The sequence below is a fragment of the Hemiscyllium ocellatum genome, assembly GCF_020745735.1.
Source record: "Hemiscyllium ocellatum isolate sHemOce1 chromosome 27 unlocalized genomic scaffold, sHemOce1.pat.X.cur. SUPER_27_unloc_1, whole genome shotgun sequence".
NCBI lineage: Eukaryota > Metazoa > Chordata > Chondrichthyes > Orectolobiformes > Hemiscylliidae > Hemiscyllium > Hemiscyllium ocellatum.
The window spans coordinates 934,747-956,916 of record NW_026867476.1 but is presented as its reverse complement, the minus strand read 5'-3'; the positions used below and the strand labels follow the sequence as shown (position 1 = coordinate 956,916).

General features: G+C 52.8%; 1 protein-coding gene across 1 annotated transcript; it reads right to left on the bottom strand.

The window, feature by feature from the left end:
- Positions 1-10,064: 10,064 nt before the first annotated feature.
- On the bottom strand, positions 10,065-18,222 carry LOC132807124 (zinc finger protein 239-like). Its single transcript, XM_060821433.1, has 2 exons — positions 18,165-18,222; positions 10,065-17,056 (listed from the first exon to the last, which is right to left on the bottom strand). Exon 2 carries the CDS (start codon positions 16,819-16,821, stop codon positions 16,021-16,023), a length of 801 nt encoding a protein of 266 aa, XP_060677416.1. The 5' UTR covers positions 16,822-17,056; positions 18,165-18,222; the 3' UTR covers positions 10,065-16,020.
- Between the last annotated feature and the right edge of the window lie 3,948 nt (positions 18,223-22,170).

Sequence of the window (22,170 nt, the reverse complement as noted above, 5' to 3'; positions counted from 1 at the left end):
CCTCGGTGTGAAGCTGCCAGTGTACGTGCAGAGTGGACGGCCGAAAGAATCCCTTCCTGCACTCGGAGCAGGTGGACGGGCTCTCCCCTGGTGCAACTGTAGTGGTGAGTTCCTAGCTTCAGCGGGGACCTGGGTTAGACGGGGTTGGGGACAGGGTCTCGCACGCTGCGTGCGGCTGTTAGTCTCCTGAACGGGGAGAAGACTTTAAAGACTCTGAGCCCCAGAGGAAAGGCATTTAATCGATTAACCGAATAATCGATTATCCGAACGAAATAGTGCCTACCCATCTCGTTCAGATAATCGAGGTTCCCCAATGAAAAGTAGCGTTGTAAAACACAGAGACCTAGGCTTTTAGGTTCCTCAATCTTTGAAATGTGCATCACATATAGACAGGGTGGTTAAGGCGGCATTTAGCACACTTGTCTTCGTTGCTCAGACCTTTGCGTGTAGGACTTGAGACATCACATTGAGGTTGTTCGGAACGTGGGTGAGGTGGTTTCTGGAGAACGGTGTCCGGTTCTGGTCACCCCGTTACAGAAAGGATACTAAAGCTGGAGAGGATTGGGACAATGTTGACCAGGATGTTGCCGGGAATACAGGATTTGAGTTGTCAGGACAGGCTGAATAGGCTGCGACTTCTTTCACTGGAGCAAGGGAGGTCAAGAGATAGGTCTTTGGGGGTTGAGAAAATCATGAAGGGTACAGATTAGAATGGCAATGTCTTTTCCCTCAGGTGGGGGGATTTCAAGACTACGGGGCACATTTTTAAGGTGAGAGGAGACAGATTTCAAAAGGACACCAGAGGCAAATGTGTTTACAGAGGGTGGCTCGTGTGTGGAATGAAGTTGCAGAGGATGGGGTGGATGTTCCAACATTTTAAAAGACCTTTGGGTAAGTACATGGATAGAAAAGGTTTGGAGGGATATAGACCAGAGCAGAACAGAATGAGTCAGGCAAAGGAGACAAGTGGGGTGACGAGGGGTGGGCAAATACAAAGAGTGCAGCCGAGAGGGGGATGCAGAGGGTGACAGAGAAGAGGCAAGTTTCAAAGGTGAGGGGTGAAGCAGGCAAGTGAAACAAGGGAGCACAAGAGTGTGGGGTGGGGAAGAGAGTGAGGGGGGAGACACAATAGAGACACAGAGCAAGAGAGGGCAAGAGAAAGTCAGCACACGAGAAAGGATAGATGGAGAGTGGGTGATACAGAGGGAGCATGAAGAAGGAGATGGGGCAAAAGAGAGAGGGAGAGGAAAGAGAGAGAGTGTGTGTACATGTGTATTGGAGAGGGAAAAGAGAGAAGGGAAGGAACATATAAATGAGGTGCAGGATCAGGATAGTTGGCCGCTCTGTCTCTCATCTCAGAGTGAACAAATTGATATTATAACAGTTCCCCCACACTGAAAAGGTCACTATGAACACATTGATAAGGCATCGGAATTTTAACAGCTCTTTCCACAATCTAGATATTTAAAAGGTCTCTTCTCAGTGTGAACTTGCTGGTGTCTCAGCACAATGGATAAGCGAACGAACCCTCCCACACTGGTAACAAATGAATGCTGCTCCCGGACAGCACCGCGTCAATGAAACTGAATTCATCCCACAGACCTCACATTTCCACGGTGTCTCTTCAGTGAGGATATCCTTGTCACCAATCAGTTGAAGCCTCTTCAACACACACAACCCAGATGAGTTGTCCCCCACTGAACCACACTTCCTCTCCATGGCCTTACTCTGGGTTCTTACTTGTTCCCTTACATACCTCCTTAGACTTCACGATGCACTGACAATTATACTCAGATGTTGTGATATTAACCACACCCATTCAGGCTGCATGTATTGTTCCAACTTAAAGAAAAACCCAAGGCCTCAAGTTGTTTACTTTACAAGTTTGCAATAGATCTCTCCTCTCTAAATCATCTCTTAAAGCCACAGTATCATCACGATATTCTCCTACGACACTTAACCCACCTAATTCAAAAGAACTAGGTTGAGAGGTGCCCTATTCTCTCAATGGACAGAAACTCACCACTGTATCATATTTTTGTCCATCTACATTCCAGAACTATTGGCTTTTACACTACCGCTACTCCAGCGGAAGTCTGTGTGGATGTCAGATGGCTGGTTTGCGGTGCAGACTGGCGTCTACAGCACACGTCCAATTCCCTGCACCGGCTGAGGTAATTGTGAAGATCTCCATTGTCAAAACCACCCCCGCACCCTTGTCTGAGGTGCAGTGACCCTCACATTAATACCATCACCCATTCTCTCTCTCTCTCTCTCTCCCCCACCCACTCCCCCACTACCACCAAGGGGCGGCATGGTGCCCCAGTGACCTGGGTTCGATTTCAGCCTCGGGCAACTGTCTGTGTGGAGTTTGCACATTCTCCCACCCCCCCACTTGTCTGTGTGGGTTTCCTCCGGGTGCTCCGGTTTCCTCCCATACTCCAAAGATGTGCAGGTCAGGTGAATTAGCCATGGCCATAGTGTGAGGTGCATTAGTCAGGGGTAAATGTAGGGTAGGGGGATGGGTCTGGGTGGGTTACTCTTCGGGCTTGTTGGGCCAAATGGCCTGTTTCCACACTGTAGGCAATCTAAATCTAATCTAACGAGAGGGTAGTGCTCTGGACTCATGGCAACGTTACCTGTACAGTTCGGTTCCTAACTTTATTGACTGTTCCCCCTTCAACCCCCTCAAAAAACCCCTCGTCATCGCCAAATCGCAACAGAGGAGGAAAGGGCCAGAGCAATGGCAGCGCATTTACCCAACATGCCCCGCGGTGGTGAATGCCCCCGATGCAGGCGACGGGCAAAGCGGATGCGCAGGCGCAGTGACGTTAAGCGCTTGGGCATGCGCAGTGACGGCGACCAGCGAAGTTGGGGGGGTAGGGGGAGGAGACGCCGTGTTTTCTTCGGGTGGGGTGGGGCGGGGGAGAGCCGCACCTTGAGGGTTTATAACCACTTGCAGAACGCAAGGGACCTCGATGAACGGCCCGGCAGCTGCTCCCGCCGGTGGCCGCCGGAGCCTTTCCCCGGGATCAGCTCCCGCTGAGCGGCCGCCATCTTGGATCCGCGGGGTGGGCGGCAGCGGTGCGCATGCGTGTCCACCAGGGAGTGGGCGGGGCTTTGTGGGTATCCCCCGCCCCCGGGTCCTAGCGACCGAGAGCATTGATCCATCCTCTCATAGAGTGACAGAGGATGGAAACAGAGCCAACCTGTTATTCTGTATATAAACCCCCTGAACCCCCTGGATCAGATTCCAGTCTGTAACTCACTCCCAGGTATCTGTTATTCTGTATATAAACCACCCTGAACCCCTCGATTAGATTCCAGTCTGTAACTCCCTCCTGGGGTATCTGTTATTCTGTATATAAACCACCGCAAACCCCTCGATTAGATTCCAGTCTGTAACTCCCTCCTGGGTATCTGTTATTCTGTATATAAACCACCCCGAACCCCTCGATTAGATTCCAGTCTGTAACTCCCTCCTGGGGGTATCTGTTATTCTGTATATAAACCACCCCGAACCCCTCGATTAGATTCCAGTCTGTAACTTCCTCCCAGGTTACCTATTATTCTATATATTAACCACCCCCGCCCTCCAATTTTGGAGGTGCTCAAAACGTCCGACGCATGCTCCTCATGTTTTGACTGCCCCAATGCTGAGAGGGGTGGTCTCACATCCTCCGTCTTGGTGCAACGAGGTGCAGGGCGTGTGACGGGCTGTGTTTGTAACCTGGTGAGGAATGGATGAAAGTTCACAGTCTCCGCCCTTCCATGTCTATCTCCATGCTAAGCACTGATGAGAAATATTCGTTTCAGAGCATACCCATCTCCTGTGGAGTCACACGCGGACAGCCCCTGTGATCGTTAAGGCGCCCTATCCTCTCCCTCCCCTTCTGCCCTTAATGTACTCGTGGAATCTCTTTGGGTTCTCCTTTACCTTATCTGCCCAAGCTATCTCATGTCCCCTTGTCCTGTCCTGATTTCCTTCTTCAGTGCACTTCTACACTCGTCAAGGCACTCTGTTGAACCTGGCTGTCTGTCCCTGACATTTCCCTGCTCCTCTACCTTGACCAGAGCCTCAATGTTTCTCGTGTTCTCTACTCCCTGCCCTTCACGCTGACAGGAACGCGCTGGTCCTGACCTCCTGTAGCCTCACTTTCGAAAGCCTCCCACTTGCCAGACGGCCCTTTACCTGCGAGCAGCCTCCCCCCCCCCCCCCCCCCCCCCCCCCACTCCTAGTCAACTTTTGCAAGTTCCTGACTGATACCATCAGAACGTAGAGCTTTAATTTGTGGACCGGACCCATCCTTTCCCGTAACTATCTTACAGCTGGGAGAATCATGACCAGTAGCACCACCACCACCCCACCCCCAGCTCTTCAGTCATTTACCCTGCCTTGTTTCCCAAGAGGTCATCTGAGTTTTCCTCCTCCTCTTGGAGATCTGCTGAGCCCGACCTTGAAGATGTGATCCAAATGGACTTCAGGAAGGCGTTCGACAAGGTTCCCCATGGGATACTGGTTAGCAAGGTTAGATCTCATGGGATACAGGGAGAACTAGCCATTTGGATACAGGACTGGCTCAAAGGTAGAAGATAGAGGATGGTGGTGGAGGGTTGTTTTTCAGACTGGAGGCCTGTGACCAGTGGAGTGCCACAAGGATCGGTGCTGGGTCCACTACCTTTCATCGTTTACATACATGATTTGGATGTGAACATAAGAGGTACAGTTAGTAAGTTTGCAGATGACGCCAAAATTGGAGGGTGTAGTGGACAGCGAAGAGGGTTACCTCAGATTACAACAGGATCTTGGTCAGATGGACAAAAGTGAGGACTGCAGATGCTGGAAACCAGAGTTTAGATCAGAGTGGTGCTGGAAAAGCACAGCAGATCAGGCAGCAGCATCCTAGGTGCAGGAAAATCGACGTTTCGGGCAAAAGCCCTTTATCAGCCCTTCCTGATTAAGGACTTCTGCCCGAAACATCAATTTTCCTGCTACTCGGATGCTGCCTGACCTGCTGTGCTTTTCCAGCACCACTCTTAACCAGATGGGCCAATGGGCTGAGAAGTGGCAGATGGAGTTTAATTCCAATAAATGCGAGGTGCTGCATTTTGGGAAAGCAAATCTTAGCAGGACGTATACACTTAATGGTAAGGTCCTAGGGAGTGTTGCTGAACAAAGAGACCTTGGAGTGCAGGTTCATAGCTCCTTGAAAGTGAAGTCTCAGGTAGATAGGATAGTGAAGAAGGCGTTTGGTATGCTTTCCTTTATTGGTCAGAGTATTGAGTACAGGAGTTGGGAGGTCATGTTGCAGCTGTACAGGACATTGGTTAGGGCCACTGGTGGAATATTGCGTGTAATTCTGGTCTCCTTCCTATCGGAAAGATGTTGTGAAACTTGAAAGCGTTCAGAAAAGATTTACAAGGATGTTGCCAGGGTTGGAGGGTTTGAGCTATAGGGAGAGGCTGAACAGGCTGGGGCTGTTTTCCCTGGAGCATCAGAGGCTGAGGGGTGACCATATAGAGGATTATAAAATCATGAGGGGGCATTGATAGGATAAATAGACAAGGTCTTTTCCCTGGGGTCGGGGAGTCCAGAACTAGAGGTTTAGGGTGAGAGGGGAAAGCTATAAAAGAGACCTAAGGGGCAGCTTTTCCATGCAGAGGGTGGTACGTGTATGGAATGAGCTGCCAGAGGAAGTGGTGGAGGCTGGTACAATTGCAACATTTAAGAGGCATTTGGATGGGTATATGAATAGGAAGGGTTTGGAGGGATATGGGCCGGGTGCTGGCAGGTGGGACTAGATTGGGTTGGGATATCTGGGTCGGCATGGACGGGTTAGACCGAAGGGTCTATTTCTGTACTGTATATCTCTATGACTCTATGAATATATTAAATGACCTCTGCTCCTCATGACTAATGACGCTCAGAGAGAGGAGACGTCTCCGCATCTCACTGGTAAATGGGAGGCCTCTTGCTTCTGGTGCTGTGTCCAGGTCACTGCGAATCCCCTCAGACTCACCCGCTTTTCAGGATGGTCGCCCCCAAATCCGAAGGGTTTCGAGATTCCCTTCTCCAGGCGAGCCCCCTTCATCCCCTGGATGTATCCCAACTGACTTGCCTCCGAATCTGCTGAATGAATCCAGGAAACAGGAGGAAGGGCCTGTTGTAAAGTGGGCCGGGTTTTGCAGAGCCCTCCCACACAGCGTGGGAAGGAGTGGATTTTCCCCGCTCCCTCCAAGAGAAATGTTCACCTCTCCTGATGCTTAGCTGAGACGGTGTAAACTTCCTTTGCAGGTTCCACTAGTGAGGTTCAACCAGACTTTCCCCCTGGCTGCTGTGCTCCTGATGTCACTCCAGTGGCAGGATTTTCAACCTGGAAATGAAATGGGCTCAGAGGTGAGTATTAGGCGGCCTGTCCTCCTCCATTTTAGCGTCTGGTCCTTTTTGTGCTGTGGTTCTGCGACTTGCGGTCGCTGAAGCTGCCTCGGTACGGATCAGAGCTACCCCCGTCCTTTCATCTCAGTCCTGCAGGACTGTGTTGCCCCTCTAACCTCCTCTGCTGTTGACGTTTCCCTAACTTCTGCTGCCACACGTACATAAAGCTTCCCATTGGCGTTGTACAGTTGCGTCGGTATCTCGCTGTGCGGGCCAAGTGCAGGAAAACGGGATGCGAACCGTTCGGTGCTTGCACAGACGCAGTGGGCCGAAGGGCCGTCCTTCTGAGCTGTAGACCTCCCAGTTGATTTACCAGCTTCAGTCTTCCTGTACTCTGTGTTAGGGACCACTCTAGACTTCCTGAGAATGTATTAAGAAGGTAGCCCAGACCCTAACCTCTTCTGACATTAAAGGCAAACGTGAGGTGCTGTGTTCCAGATGCAACTCGATTGGTCAAAGTACCCAAACCTTAAGCAAAACTTAGCCAGTGTCAGCCAAACACAGGCTGCTTTCATCTTCGGCGCGAGTGAGGACCTCAAGAGTTGAGGGAGTGGTGCTGGAAAAACTCAGCAGGTCAGGCAGCATCTGAGGAGCAGGAGAACAGACGCTTCGAGCAAGTGCCCTTCATCAGGAATTTATTTCTCAAGTACTTTTCCACTTAATATTTCAACTGCTCACCCTCGTGTCCACCTAACTCTTCAACAACTACCAATCCCTGACACTCTTGTAGGAAAACCTCCCTGCACCCTCTCGGACTTTCAGAATTGAGAGGCGTGACTCTAGCAGAGTCCGAATCGGTGATTGAGAATGATCCACCACCGACTCCTTCCCTCTCCCACTCTCCGCTTTCACTGAGAAATCCATTAGATTTTATCTTTCAAACCGTCTGGTCAACTTGTCCCGTCGCACAGCACAGAGACAGACCCTTCGGCCCGACTCGTCCATGCTGACCTGGTTTACGAAATTAATCCAGTCCCATTTGCCAGCACTTGGCCCCTATCCTTCTAAGCCCTTCCTATTCATGTCCCCATCCACCTTTTCAGTGCTGTCATTGTACCAGCCTCCACCACTTCCTCTGGCAGCTCATTCCACACACACATCACCCTCTGAGTGAAAAAAGGCCCGTTTTAAATCTTTCCCCTCTCTCACCTACGCTGGGGAAAAACTCCTAGGCCATTCAGCCGATTATAAACCTCTATAAGGTCACCCTTCAGCTTCCGACATTCCAGGGGGAAAAAATAGTCCCAGCCTATCCAACGTCTCCTCGTAACTCAAACCCTCCAGTCTGAGTAACTTCCTTGTAAATGTCTTCTCCCCCCTGTCCACTTTAATAACATCCTTCCAATAATAGCAGGGTAACCAGATTTGTATACGGTACTCCAAATGCGGCCTTAACAATACTTTGTACAGCCGTAACATGACTTCCCCAACCCCTGTACCCCATCCTCTGTCCAATAAAGGTATCAAGCACTTTCTTAACCATCCTGTCTACCTGTGACACCATTTGCAAGGAACTATGACCTGTGCCCCCCTAGCTCTCTCTCTTCGCGTTGTCTATTTACACCCCCTGGTCACTCTGTTAATTTCTTGAGATTCTTATGCACTTGATGCAACACTTCTCGCGATACTTGCAGCTGCCTGAACTAAGGAACCAATTCTTCCTTTGTACGAAATCTGACATCACAGTCAGTAATGCCCACCAGATAACCCCCAACCATTCCTCCTATAGTCACATGCTACACAAGACACAATCCAGTGACCACCTCACCTCCAGGAGCAAATTACTTCAGATCATCTCTGAATGGCAAGATCTGGTGTAAATTTTTTTTTAACTGTAAGGAGTAGTCAGAATTTTAACTGCAGTGCTCGTATTGATTCTGAATCGGGGATGATAATGTAAACGTACTATGAATAATAGATGGTAATGTAAATTTACTCTGAACAACAGAAGATGGCAGTGTATTTTTTTAATCCGAATAACAGGAGATGACAATTTTTAAAAAATATTGTATCTGCAAGACAGAGAAACATACCACCCTACCCCTGGGGCATCCAATTTCTAGAAATTCAGCAGAGCAAATTAACCCCTTAACATCTCAACTCTGTTTAAAATTGTGACATGAGTTTATTCAGCCTCTCCTCCTCCTTCCAAAATCCATCACTGCGAACCACTCTGGGATGTCCTGAGGGCATGAAAGGTGCTAAATGAACGCAGGAACCTCCTCTTTTTGCGAATGACCCTCCACGGATTGATGCTCCAATATTCAAAGAGACAATTTCAGTTGGGAAGCGATGAATGAAGAGGGAAGATCCCAAAGCAGCGGTTCATTCAACTGTGACACCTTTGTGTCCCTGGGTCCACTTTTGTTCATGAGTTATAGGAAGAATGTGCAAACTCCACGGAGACAGTGTCCCCAGGCTGGAATCGAACCTGGGTCCCTGGCACTGTGCCAACCACTGAGCCCCTCCTAATATATGTTAAACAGACTCAGCTAATAAATTCACTTCATATCTAAGCACACGTGTCTTTTTGTAATGGTTTTGATCAGACCCAAAAGAACCCTTAGGCACTTGCAGTTTTCATGTGCATAGGGATAAGTGAATCACACTGCCAGGATGGTTAGTAAGCAGAGAGCTTTGAAATAATTGACAAAAAAAATCCAGAGTGAAGATGATCTTACTCAGTTGAGTTATGATGATCTGGAGGACAGTGCCTGGATCAAATCCAACAGCAACTTCCAACGATTACTCAACAAGGGAAAGATTTTCAGTGTCAGGGAGTGGGACAGATTGGCAGCACACTCGGAGAAACTAGAACAAAGGGGCAATAGCCTCAAAATAAGGAGGAGTGGATTGAGGACAGAGTTGAGGAGGAACTTCTTCACCCAGAGAGTTGTGAGTCTGCAATTCCCCACCAAGTCTCTGCTGTGGCCCATGCAATGGACTGATTGGCCCATCTCCTGAGCTCAATGATGGATTTTTGAAATTGTTATAGAATCTTATACTGCAGCGCCAATGGGGGCCATCTGGCTCGTGCAGAAGGTCAGCCAGTCAATCCCACTCCCTCCTTTCTCCCACATCTCCTTGAACAAGACGACAGCCCATCATCTGGCCAGTGCGAAGCAAGCAATGTGGAGGAAGGGGGGGCCACGCGGGAAGGGATTCCAATCCCCATCTGAGCTGGGAACCCACGCCCGCGTGTGCCAAGGAGGGGCCATGTGTGGGAAAGGATTCACCCGGTAATCCGGTTTCCAAACACACCAGCAAGCTCTTGAGAATAGAAGGACAAGGAATCGGCCATTTGCACCCACCCACCCCAAGCCTGCTCCGCCATCCAATAAGATCATGGCTGATCGTTTTGTGCGGACTCAGCTCCACTCACCCGCCCGCTCACTGTAACTCTTAATTCCTTTCGCTGTTCAAAAGTCTATCTGGGCTTTAAAAACACTCAGCCAGGTAAGCGTCAACCGCTTCAGTAGGCAGGGAATGGGATTGACTGGCTCTCCCTCTGCATGGGCCAGAGCAGAGACTTGGGGGGGAATTCCAGACTCACAACTCTCTGGGTGAAGAGGTTCCTCCTCAACTCTGTCCACAATCCACTCCTCCTCATTTTGAGGCTATGCGCCTTTGTTCTAGTTTCACCCCACAGCGAGAATAACCTCCCCACTTATATCTTATCCAGGCCCATCTTGATTTTTTTGGGGTTTCTATAAGATTCCCCCCATCCCCCCCCAATTCTTCGAAGTTCTGTTCAGTCCCAGTCTACCCAGTTAAGCCAATCCTCTCCAACTCCGGAATCAACCTTGTGAACCTCCCCTGCTCCCCCTTTCCAGTGCCAGTACGTCCTTTCTCAACTAAGGAGACCGGAACGATACACGTTACCCCAGGTGTGACCTCACTACTGGAGAGAGAGAAAAGGGGAGAGAGGATTTCAGTGTTCAGGCTGTGACAATCGCAAAACACAGCAGGAGTCACGGCTTTCCACACTGAGTGATGGGAATTCCAATGGGATTGTGAAGCAAAATCTTGGTGGGTACAAGCTCTCAGGGAGCCTGATAGCTGCAAGGTCCCTTAAAAAACATCTCCCTGGTGTCCCATCGCTGCTCCAAAACCAACCTGCGAAATCGAAGACCTTTTGTTGACTTTTCAGAGAGTCTTCAACAACCAGGATTCGTTTTGTGTCAGTATCCGTCGCCATGATGCATTCGTGCTTAAGCTTCAGTTATGTTTATAATCAGACTCCTGTGTCGGATCGGCGATCGATGCTCGGAGATGGTCATCAGCTTCCTCATATTCAGGAGATATGTGCATTCATAATCAGGGCACTACCACGTTAAATGTCTGCTGTCTCGAGGACCAAGATCTGACTGGGTGAATAAACAGTCACCTCAAGATTCTGAGGCATGACAGAGTCGCAGATACAGGTGGACAGACGGCCGATGGAGTTTAATCCAGGTAAGTGTGAGGGGCTGCAATTTGGGAGATCACTAGATTGGGGTGGGATATCTGATCGGCATGGACGGGTTGGATCGAAGGGTCTGTTTCCATGCTGTCCATCTCTATGACTCTATGTGAAGTGTGCAGTTAAAGGCAGAACGCTGAACAGTGTACAGAGGAATGTTGGGGTTCAAGTCCACCACTCCCTGAAAGTGCCCACGCAGGTGGGTAGGGTGGTAAAGAAGGCTTAGGGCACACTCGCAAATGTTGGCCGGGGGAATCGAGTGCCTGAGTCAGGATATCATGGTGCGGCTTTGTAAGACTTCGGCTCGGCCACACTTACAGAGTATTGCGTTCAATTCTGGCCACCGCATTACAAGAAGGACGTGGAGGCTTCGGAGAGGGTGCAGAGCAGGACGCTGCCTGGATTAGAGGGTCTGAGCTATAAGGAGGGGCGAGGAAAACGCGGAGTGCTTTCTCTGGAGCGGTGGAGGCTGATGGGAGGTAGAAGTCGAGAGAATTATGAGATGCATAGATAGAGCTGACCATCAGAAATTTTTTTTCCCTATAGTCTAAAACTAGGGAGCATGCATTTAAGGTGAGAGAGGAAAGCTCAAAGGAGATGTGAGGGGCGTGTTTTTTTTACACATGGAGTGATAGGAGCCTGGACGTGCTGCCAGGGGATGGTGGTGGAGGCAGATACAATAGGGGCATTTAAGGGACTTTTAGATACGTACATGAATATGGAAGGACTATGGACCAAGGACAGGCAGAAGGGATTAGTTTAATTTTCCATCACGTTGGGCACAACTGGTCCTTTCCTGTGCTGTACAGTTCAATTTTAATTGTGGTCAGGGAGAGGGGAGGTAATGGCTGAGTGCTGTTATCACTAGATTATTAATTCAGTGATACAGGTCGGGTTCTGGCGATCCTGAGTTCAAATCCTCCCACAGCAGACGGCGAAACGAGAAGTTGGTAAAAGAAGGAATGAAAAATCTAGAACTAAGAGCCGAATGATGGTCACGTAACTTGTCATCAATTCTGCTGACAATCTCCTTCTAGGTCATTCACACAGGAGGCATGGGTCAGTCAGTTTGGGAATGACGCCCAAGATTGATGGTGTAGTGGACAGTGAAGAAGGTTCCCGCAAAGTACAAAGAGGCCTCGAGCAATTGGGTCAGTGGGCTGAGGAGGGGCAGGGGGAGTTTCATTTGGATAAATGTGAGGTGTTGTAGTTTGGTAAACGGACAAGGGCATGGGACTTAAAGAGTTAATGGTAGGGCTTTGGCTGGTGCTGTAGAACAGAGAGAGAGAGAGAGAGAGAGAGACACCTAGCGGTTCAGGTATATCATTCAGGTATAGGCAGGGGTAGGTTAAGAAGGCATTTAGCACGCTTGCTCTCATCACTCAGAGCTTTGAGTATCGGAGTCGCAACGTCATGTGGAGGAAGTCAGTGAGGTCTCTTCTGGAGTACTGTATCCAGTTCTGCTCGCCCTGTTATAGGAAGGATATTATTAAGCTGGATTTACCAGGATGTTGCCAGGGTTGGAGGGTTTGAGTTATAAAGGAGAGGTTGGGGGCTCTGTTCACTGGAGCCTAAGAGGTTTATAAAGTCATGAGGGGGTAGAGATAAGACAGCTGTCTTTTCCCTGGGGGGTGGGGGGAGATTCAAGACCGAGGGACATATTGTTAAGGTGAAAGGAAAAAGATGGGAAAAAGACATGGGGGACAATTTTGTTTTTAAACACAAGGGGGTTTGGGTGTGGAATGAACTTGCAGAGGACGTTCACCGTGCATTTAATGTGCTTTCGTGAAGAAATTCTGCCATCCTTACTGGTCTGGTCCACACGTGACCCCAGACCTGCCGAAATACTGCCCTCTGGACAATTAAAAATGGGCAATAAATGTTGGCCTAGCCAACTGAACAGATCGGAAAAAAAAAGATTCATCAGGGTCCAAAGATGTGCGGGTCAGGTGAATTGGCCGTAGTGTTTGATCAGTCAGAGGGAAATAGGTCTGGGTGGGTTACCCTTTGGAGGGTCGGTGTGGACTGATTGGGCCGAAGGACCTGTTTCCACACCGTTGGGAATCTAATCTAATTAATGACATATTTTCTGTAGCAGAATGAATTAGTGGCCAATTGCATTAAGTCAGGAGGCGAATTGTTGTTTTTTAAAATCCCAATCGTTTCCATTAACACTCAAGAGTTGTATGACATCAATAATTTGCCAGTTTTGTTCCAGTTGTATTACACCAATAATTTGCCAGAATAAATCCGAAGGGTACCACATTCATAACCAGAGTCCAAGTTAATCCGTTGATAATCTCCCTGTCTGCTCGTTAGCTGAGGATTCATCACTCCGCTACCCATCAACAAGCCCCCCTCATGATTGCCCCCCTCCTTTGTTTGTGCCCCATCCCCCTCCAAAAAAAATTATTACTCTGGGGGGGGGGGGGTCATACACAGTCTGGAGCATTTTTGCACAGATGACTGGGTTTAGGTATGGGGAGGGGGGGGTGTGTGTGAAGGAGGTGAATCCCATCAGCTTGCAGAGAAGGGTGAGTTTCCAGCCAGGTTGAAGTCGATAAGCGCATTTCAAAACCTGACCCCCACCTCACGCTCAGTGAGATGCCCCCTGTAGCTGCTGCAGTTTTCCCGTAATCAATGAGGGCCTTTTGGATCCAGGCGACTGGAACTGATCCGTTCTCCCAGCTCTCCTCTGGCTGACCTAGATTGGTTCATCTTGCTTACTAGACCTTGTGTACTGTCAATGCTTGCTCTTAAGTGCTGAGAGTTGGACAGTACAGAAACAGACCCTTCCGTCCAACTCGTTGAAAAAGCAAGGCAAATTATTCTACCAATTCCAGATTGAGAAGAAATTGTGGTGGCGTGGAACCGTGCCTTGACATTAGAGACAGAATTGATTCAGAGTTCCGTTTCACAAGCACTGCTGAGTCAGAGATAACAAAGTTCATGAAAGCATTTTGTCCGGTGGTGTTTTAGTGCTCAAAACCTCGGTCAGTATTCATGTGAGCAAAGCCCCATCCAGTCCGACAGAAAATCGCAAAGGGGCAGTAGGAGAACGGGACCCTCTGTGTCGGATCCAAAGCAGCTACAAGGCTGTCATTACCCGCGACTGCTCAACAACCCAAGGCCCTCTTTAACATTCAGGGCTCCTTGTTCCAACTTAACAAGAAAGCCTTGGGAAAGTGTCAGATGCTGGGAGGAAGGCAGCACAGCCATGTCCGACACAACGGGACATACCTTTGCTCCTGACAGTGAGGGCTTTGCCAATTTTGGGACGACGGTGGGACTCCAAACATCCCATCGTACGTAGCACGTCAGTCCACACTGTCGAGAACAGGTTGGACGGCTTGACACGCAAACAGATGCAGTGTTTGTTTGCACAGTGTCTCTCCGCCTGTCGATGAGTCACTTGGGGGCGTTGTCCAGGTTTGGCAGGGTTCGAGATGCTGGAAATGACGTCATGCAGTTGGTCGGTTTTGCTTGTAACATCCGTGACCGACATCGCTGAAGGGAAGGTGATGGCCCAGTGGTTTTATCATTGGATTGTTAATCCAGAGACTCCGCTAATGTCCTGATAATGCAGCTTCAAATCCTCCCAGGGCAGCTGGGGGAATAGGAATTAAGAGACTAGTGGTGTTGATTGTTGGCGGGAAAATCCATGTGGTTCACTAGTGTCCGTTAGGGAAGGAAGCAGCCATCCTTACCTGGTCTGACCCACAGCCAATGTGGTTGACTCTTAACTGCCCCCTGGGCAATTAGGGATGGGCAGTAAGTGTTGGGCCTGGGCGATGATACGCTCATTCTTTGAATGTTTGTCTTTCATTGAGGCGGCACGGTGACTCAGTGGTTAGCACTGCTGCCTCAGAGCACCAGGGACGCAGGTTCGATTCCACCCTCGGATGACTGCGCGTGTGTGTGGAGTTTGCACATTCTCCCCGTGTCTGTGTGGGTTTCCTCCCACAGTCCAAAGATGTGCAGGTTAGGGTGGATTGGCCATGCCAAATAAGCCATAGGGCCCAGGGACGTGCAGGTTAGGGTGTATTGGCCACGCTAAATTACCCATAGTGCCCAGGGATGTGCAGGTTAGGGTAGATTGGCCATGCTAAATTACCCATAGTGCCCAGAGGTGTGCAGGTTAGGGTGGATTGGCTGTGCTAATTATCCATAGTGCCCAGGGATTAGATTAGATTAGATTAGATTAGACTTACAGTGTGGAAACAGGCCCTTCGGCCCAACAAGTCCACACCGACCCGCCGAAGCGCAACCCGATGTGCAGGTTAGGGTGGATTGGCCGTGCTAAATTACCCATAATGCCCAGGGATGTGCAGGTTAGGGTGGACTGGCCATGCTTAATTATCCATAGTGCCCGGGGATATGCGGGTCCGGGTGGATTGGCCATACTTTACTACCCATAATGCCCAGGGATGTGCAGGTTAGGGTGGACTGGCCATGCTTAATTATCCACAGTGCCCGGGGATATGCAGGTTCGGGTGGATTGGCCATACTTTACTACCCATAGTGCCCAGGGATGTGCAGGTTAGGGTGGACTGGCTGTGCTAAATTACCCATAGTGTCCAGGGATGTATAGGTTAGGGTAGATTGGCCAGGCTAAATTACCCATAGTGCCCAGGGATGTGCAGGTTAGGGTGGATTGGCCAGGCTAAATTACCCATAGTGCCCAGGGATGTGCAGGTTAGGGTGGATTGGCTGTGCTAATTACCCATAATGCCCAGGGATGTGCAGGTTAGGGTGGATTGACCATGCTTATTTATCATAGTGCCCGGGGATGTGCAGGTTAGGGTGGATTGACCGTACTTAATTACCCATAGTGCCCAGGGATGTGCAGGTTAGGGTGGACTGGCCATGCTTAATTATCCACAGTGCCCGGGGATATGCAGGTTCGGGTGGATTGGCCATACTTTACTACCCATAGTGCCCAGGGATGTGCAGGTTAGGGTGGATTGGCTGTAGGAAAGGCAGGGTAACAGGGCTAGGGAGGGAGGGTGGGTCTGGGTGGAATGCTGTCCGGATGGTCGGCGCAGACTCAACGGACCGAACGGCCTCTTCCTGCACCATTGGGATTCTGTCATCCGGACGTGACCGGGCCATCCTGCTGCGGTCACTTGTGGATTCGCTGGTGCGACAGAAGATGCTGCGGCTGAGTGAAGGCCTTCCCGCAGACCGAGCAGGCGAAGGGCCTCTCCCCGGTGTGGATGCGCCGGTGGGTCTGCAGGTGGGATGAGCGGGTGAAGCCCTTGCCGCAGACTGAGCAGGCGAAGGGCCGCTCGCCGCTGTGGATGCGCTGGTGCGCCCGCAGGTTCCACGCGTGGGTGAAGCCGCTGCCGCAGACCGGGCAGGAGAAGGGCCGCTCGCCGGCGTGCCCGCGCTGGTGCCGCAGCAAGTTGTTGGACTGGGCGAAGCCTTTGCCGCAGGCGGGGCAGGTGAAGGGCCGCTCGCCCGTGTGCACCCGCTGGTGCTTGAGCAGCTGCGACGAGTTGGTGAATCCCTTCCCGCACTCGGAGCAGGCGAAGGGCCTCTCCCCGGTGTGCACCCGCTGGTGCGTCTGCAGCGTGGTGGACTGGGTGAAGCCCTTCCCGCACACCGAGCAGGTGAAGGGCCGCTCGCCGGTGTGGACCCGCCGGTGAGCCGTCAAGTTGGACGAGCACCGGAACCGCTTCCCACAGTACGTGCAGCTGAACGGCCTCTCCTCGGTGTGAGCCCGCTGGTGCGACTGCAGGCAGAAGGACTGCGCAAAGCCCTTGCCGCACACGGAGCAGATGAACGGCCGCTCCCCGGTGTGGCTGCGGTGGTGGTTTTCCAACTGCGACGGGTAGCTGAACGCCTTGCCGCAGTCCCCGCATTTCCACGGTTTCTCCATGGCCTGGTCTCTCCCTCCGGGTTCGGATAACCAGCTAAGCATTCATCCACGTCCACACGCACACCCAGGTCACGCCTACCACTGTGGATGGTGCGATGTCACTGACGGCTGCGTAACTGGGTGATGGCAGTGGAAGACTTGCACTCGGATGAGTGCCCGCCGTTGCGGTGACACAGATTTTCTCTTTCCTTCCCACCTTCAAAGGCCAGATGCCCGTCAAAACTTAACATACTGCTGGGTTTGAGTGTTCCATCTGTGAATCCTCTTCCTCAACACCCTGTCAAAAGGAGAGTTCGCAAACATTGCTTCTGGCAGTACGGCAAGGGACTCCAGAAGGTCTACAGTGTCGGCGCAGGCCCTCCGGAGGGTCTCCGCCATATCCACCCCTCTTCCCTCTCACCCTGCATGGCTCATCCTCCCAACCTGGACGCTATGGGGCAACACGGCATAGGCAAACCACCCGAAGCCTTTGGACCGGAGGGGGAAGAAACCGGTGCACCCGAAGGAAGCTCGCAGTCACGGGGAAGGGAACGTGCAAACTCCGCACGGAGAGACAGGCGCCCCACCCCCCACAAGACGAGGGTGGAATCGAACCCGGGTCCCGGCCGACCGTGAGCCAGCGACGCTAACCACTGAGTCACCGCGCCATCATCGTTCCCACCGACCGCCAACCGAATGTCAAAAGCAACGCGGGAGATTTTAAAGAGGGGCGTGCAATCGTACGTGGAGGGGGGGGGGGGCGAATGAGCGGAGGTCTCAGCGGAGAGAAGGGCCCCGACGATGCAGCCCTTGGGGGGTTGGGGGCCCAGTGACCTTGGGTAATGGGAGCAATGGAGCATCCATCCCCTTCACCAAGATGGCGCCCCCCTCAGTCCACTTTCCCTGACCAAAATGGCCGCTGGTGTAACAAAGGAAGTGGTGGGGGGGGGTGGAGTCGCGCCCGGTTATTTCCCCTCACCAAGATGGCGCCCGGAGCAACCTGGGGAAAGGACAAGACCCCTCACCAAGATGGCGGCCGCAGCCACGCTGAGAGGGAGCCCCGCCCCCATCCCCTCCCTTACCAAGATGGCGGCCGAAGCCACGCTGAGAGGCAGCCCCGCCCCCATCCCCTCCCTTACCAAGATGGCGGCCGAAGCCACGCTGAGAGGCAGCCCCGCCCCCATCCCCTCCCTTACCAAGATGGCGGCCGAAGCCACGCTGAGGGGGAGCCCCGTCCCTCACCAAGATGGCGGCGACATCTCGCCTCCACCTCAGCCGCCGCCCTTCGGGGGGGGGGGGGGCCCTCGGGGCAAATATCGAAATCTTTTACTCAGGCCCTCCCCCGGGTGTTCATAAACAAACCCTGAGGTTAATTCACACCCCCCCTCTCATTCCCGCCGGCTCACCGCCATCCCCGGAAACCCGGGACCGTCCGCCGACGTCCACCTTCCCCCCCCCGCCGGCCGGCACCGCGCATGCCCGGACGGGGGCCGCCGGTCGGCGGGAAGACGGGCTGCGCCTGCGCGGCGCCGGCACGGCCGGCCGGGCATGCGCGTTGCCGGCGCCGCTCCTCTTGCTCCTCCTCCTCCTCCTCCAACCTTCCGAATCCCACCGTGCCTTACCAAGCCCCACCGCTGGAGGGCGCGGCGCCTCGCTTTTCCCGCCTCCGCCTGCCCAGGGACCCTTCGGCCCATCCAGTCCATGGCGACCCTCATCCCAAGTTCAAAACCAGTCCCACCTACCTCACCGGCATTTCAATGGGGACGAACGGCCGGAGCGAGCGGTGGATGCAGGTTGAGTCACCGCATTCGAAAGGCATCGGCGCCTGAAAAGCCAAAGTTATCCTGATGGTAAACGGGGCACGTGGGACCAGTTGGGTCTGAGCAAGTTTTGACGCCAAGGTCGCGGGCAGTGAGGAATTGCCCCAAGAGCGCAATGGGATCTTGATCGACTGGGGAACCAAGTGAGCCGAGAAATGGGAGATGGGAGTTGGCACAGCGGTTAGCACTGCTGCCTCACAGCGCCAGAGACCCGGGTTCAATTCCCGCCTCAGGCGACTGACTGTGTGGAGTTTGCACGTTCTCCCCGTGTCTGCGTGGGTTTCCTCCGGGTGCTCCGGTTTCCTCCCACAGTCACAAAGATGTGCAGGTCAGGGTGAATTGGCCACGCTAAATTGCCCGTAGTGTTAGGTAAGAGGGATGGGTGGGTTGCACTTTGGGGGGGGTCGGTGTGGACTTGTTGGGCCGAAGGGCCTGTTTCCACACTGTAAGTAATCTAATCTAAAGTGAGTTTAGCAATTTGGTAAGGTACACAGGGCCTTCAAGGCGGAGTCGCAGACAGTCAGGGTGGTGAAGTAGGCATTTGGCACTCTTGCCTGCGTTGGTCAGAGCACTGACCATCGGATGTTGGGACGCCACGTTGCGTCTGCACTGAGGCCACTTTTCGAGTTTTGCGGACAACTCTGGTCGCTGCGCTACAGGAAGGATGTCGTTAAACTGGGGAGGGTGTGTAAAAAGATTTGCCAGGATGTTGCTGGGACTGGGAATGTTTTGAGTTAGAGGGCGAGGCCAGATAGACTGCGGCCTCTTTCCCTGGAACATCAGAGGCTGATGGGGTGACTTATGGAGGGCTATAAAATCGTGAGGGGCTGAGGTAAGGTGGATAGGCGAGGTCTTGTTCTCCAGAGTAGAGGAGACCAAAACTAGAGGTTTAGGATGAGAGGGGAAAGATTTAAAAGGGACCTGAGGGGCGCGATTAGATTACTTACAGTGTGGAAACAGGCCCTTCGGCCCAACAAGTCCACACCGACCCGCCGAAGCGCATACATTTACCCCTTACCTAACACCACAGGCAATTTAGCATGGCCAATTCACCACTATGTTATGCAGAGGGTGGTGTGTGTGTGTATGGGATAAGGAAGTGGTAGAGGCTGGTACAATTCCAAAGTTTAAAAGGCATGGATACATAAATAGGCAGGGTTTTAAGGCAAATGGGGCTAGTTCAGTTTAAGGGCAATTTAGCCCCATCCTTATCCCTTACCCTGAACAAGTAACAACATGCCCACTTGAGATGTCCAACTCATGATTGGAAGTTGGGTCTCCTCCCACTGGGAATTCAGACAACATCGTCAAGAGACACCCACTGAGTAAAATAATCTCTCCCTGGCCTCAGATCTGGATTCCTTTCTTCTGTCCATCATTTCGGAGCTGCCACCCTTGCAGTGGCAATCATTTCCTCCTGCTGGCCGTCTAATAAGGTTCCACCTCCTCTGGTCTGAGGAACGTCTCCAGTTGCTCAGAAAGACATCTGGGGATTAAACAGGCGCCCCAAAGATCATGGAGCCAAGCCCCAGACAGATCCCAGGGAGCGGGACAGACTTGAGGGTCTTACCAATGTTCCTGCCCCCAAGGACATGGGTGAACCAGACGGGTGTTCTTCCCTCCCCTCCACCCCTTCCCTCAAGCCCGTGGCACCCGTGCCCAGGTGCGGGTGGTTTGGCCGTGCTAAATCGCCCCATGGTGTCCAGGGAGGTGCAGGTTAAGGTAGGGAAACGCAGGGATGGGGGGGAGTTCTGGGTGGGATGTGTGTTCGAGGTGGGCCGATGCGGAGCTGACAGGCTGTGGGGGGTGGGTGGGTGGGTGGGTGTTCTGCGGAATGGGAACAGGGTGGAGGGGGGGGCTCACAAACCGAGTGGAGGGCTTTTGCCCTGAACTCCCACTCTTGCCCTGCGCCTCGCACGCGCTGCCTGACCCTCTCCCGCGCCCCCCGGCTCTGAGCTGGACTCCGACCTGCAGCACCCGGACCTGCCCTCCCGCACAAAAGAATCCCGGGAGACCGGTGCCGGCTCGGGAGGTGCAGAGGAATCACGGCGGGCTGGACGGGGCGGATTTCGGATCGTCTCAACCCTCCCCGCTACCCGTTGAGAACGAATCGCACCGGCTCCCTGAGGTCACTGTGGTGCCGGGGGGGGACAGCCCTGATGGCTGGAATTACACGTGAACTCACTGGTGGTAGCACAGGGGGGCGAGCTGGGTGAATCCCATTCTCCATCCCCACCCCCCCCACACACACACACACACACACACACACACACACACACACGCACACACATACAGTCTCACCACCCCCTGGGGCACCAACTCTTCTTCTCTCCCAGAGCGGGCGTGGGGGGGGATGGGGTCTGTCCCCAGCATGAAGCCGCTGGCAAGGACGGTTGCCCCCCAGCCAAGAGGTTCCTCACCGGGTGGGCATGCTGGTGGGACACCAGGTCCCGGGACGTCCTGTAGCACCGACCGCAGTCCAGGCACTTGAAGGGCCAGTCTGCGGTGAGCACCATCCGGTGGGACACCAGGTCCCGGGACGTCCTGGAGCACCGGCTGCAGTCCGGGCTCTTGAAGGGCCGGTCTGCGGTGAGCACCATCCGGTGGGTCACCAGGTCCCGGGACGTCCTGTAGCACCGGTCGCAGTCCGGGCTCTTGAAGGGCCAGTCTGCGGTGAGCACCACCTGGAGCAGGTTGGACGTCTGGGTGAATCCCTTGCCGCACACCGGGCTGGCGGGCGAACGGCCGGCTCCCGCCATCGCACTTGCCCGGTTTCTCCCCAGCACTCCGCTGGTGACGCTGCGGACGGTTTCATCGGACGGCCCAGGGGGGGTTTGGGGGTTGTCGGAGTGGGTGGCGCGGGGATAGATCCGGTCGTCAAACCAAAAGGAAACAGGAGAGAGTGAGATGGAGTGAGATGGAGTGAGATAGGTGAAGATGGAGGAGGGCGGGAGGGGTGTGGGAGACAAAAGGGGAGGCAGAAGCTAAGGGAGGTTAGACTCCTACTTTCTAAAGACAAAAACAAGGGCTGTAGATGCTAGGAACCAGAGCCGAGATTAGAGTGGTGCTGGAAAAGCCCAGCAGGTCAGGCAGCCTCCGAGGAGCTGGAGAAATCAACATTTCGGGCAAAAGCCCCCCCCTACTTTCCGTATAGAATCCCCTACAGTACCGCAGTTAGGCGGTAGTGTTGGGGGGGAGAACAGAAATAAACAGATGTGCCAAAAAAAAAGCAGAAAAACTAATGCCTCATCTTCCGCCTCGGAACACTCCAGCCCCAGGGCATCAATGTGGACTTCAACAGTTTCCTCATTTTCCCTTCCCCCACCTCACCCTAGTTCCAAACTTCCAGCTCAGCACTGTCCCCATGACTTGTCCGGACTTGTCCTACCTGCCTAGCTCCTTTCCCACCTATCCACTCCACCCTCTCCTCCCTGACCTATCACCTTCATCCCCTCCCCCACTCACCCATTGTACTCTATGCTACTTTCTCCCCACCCCCACCCTCCTCTAGATTATCTCTCCACCCTTCAGGCTCTCGGCCTTTATTCCTGAGGAAGGGCTTTTGCCCGAGACGTCAATGACGCTGCTCCTC

What these genes read in the sequence shown, in the direction of transcription:
- LOC132807124 (XM_060821433.1), bottom strand. Translation starts at nt 16,821, where the DNA reads ATGCTTAGCTGGTTATCCGAACCCGGAGGGAGAGACCAGGCCATGGAG.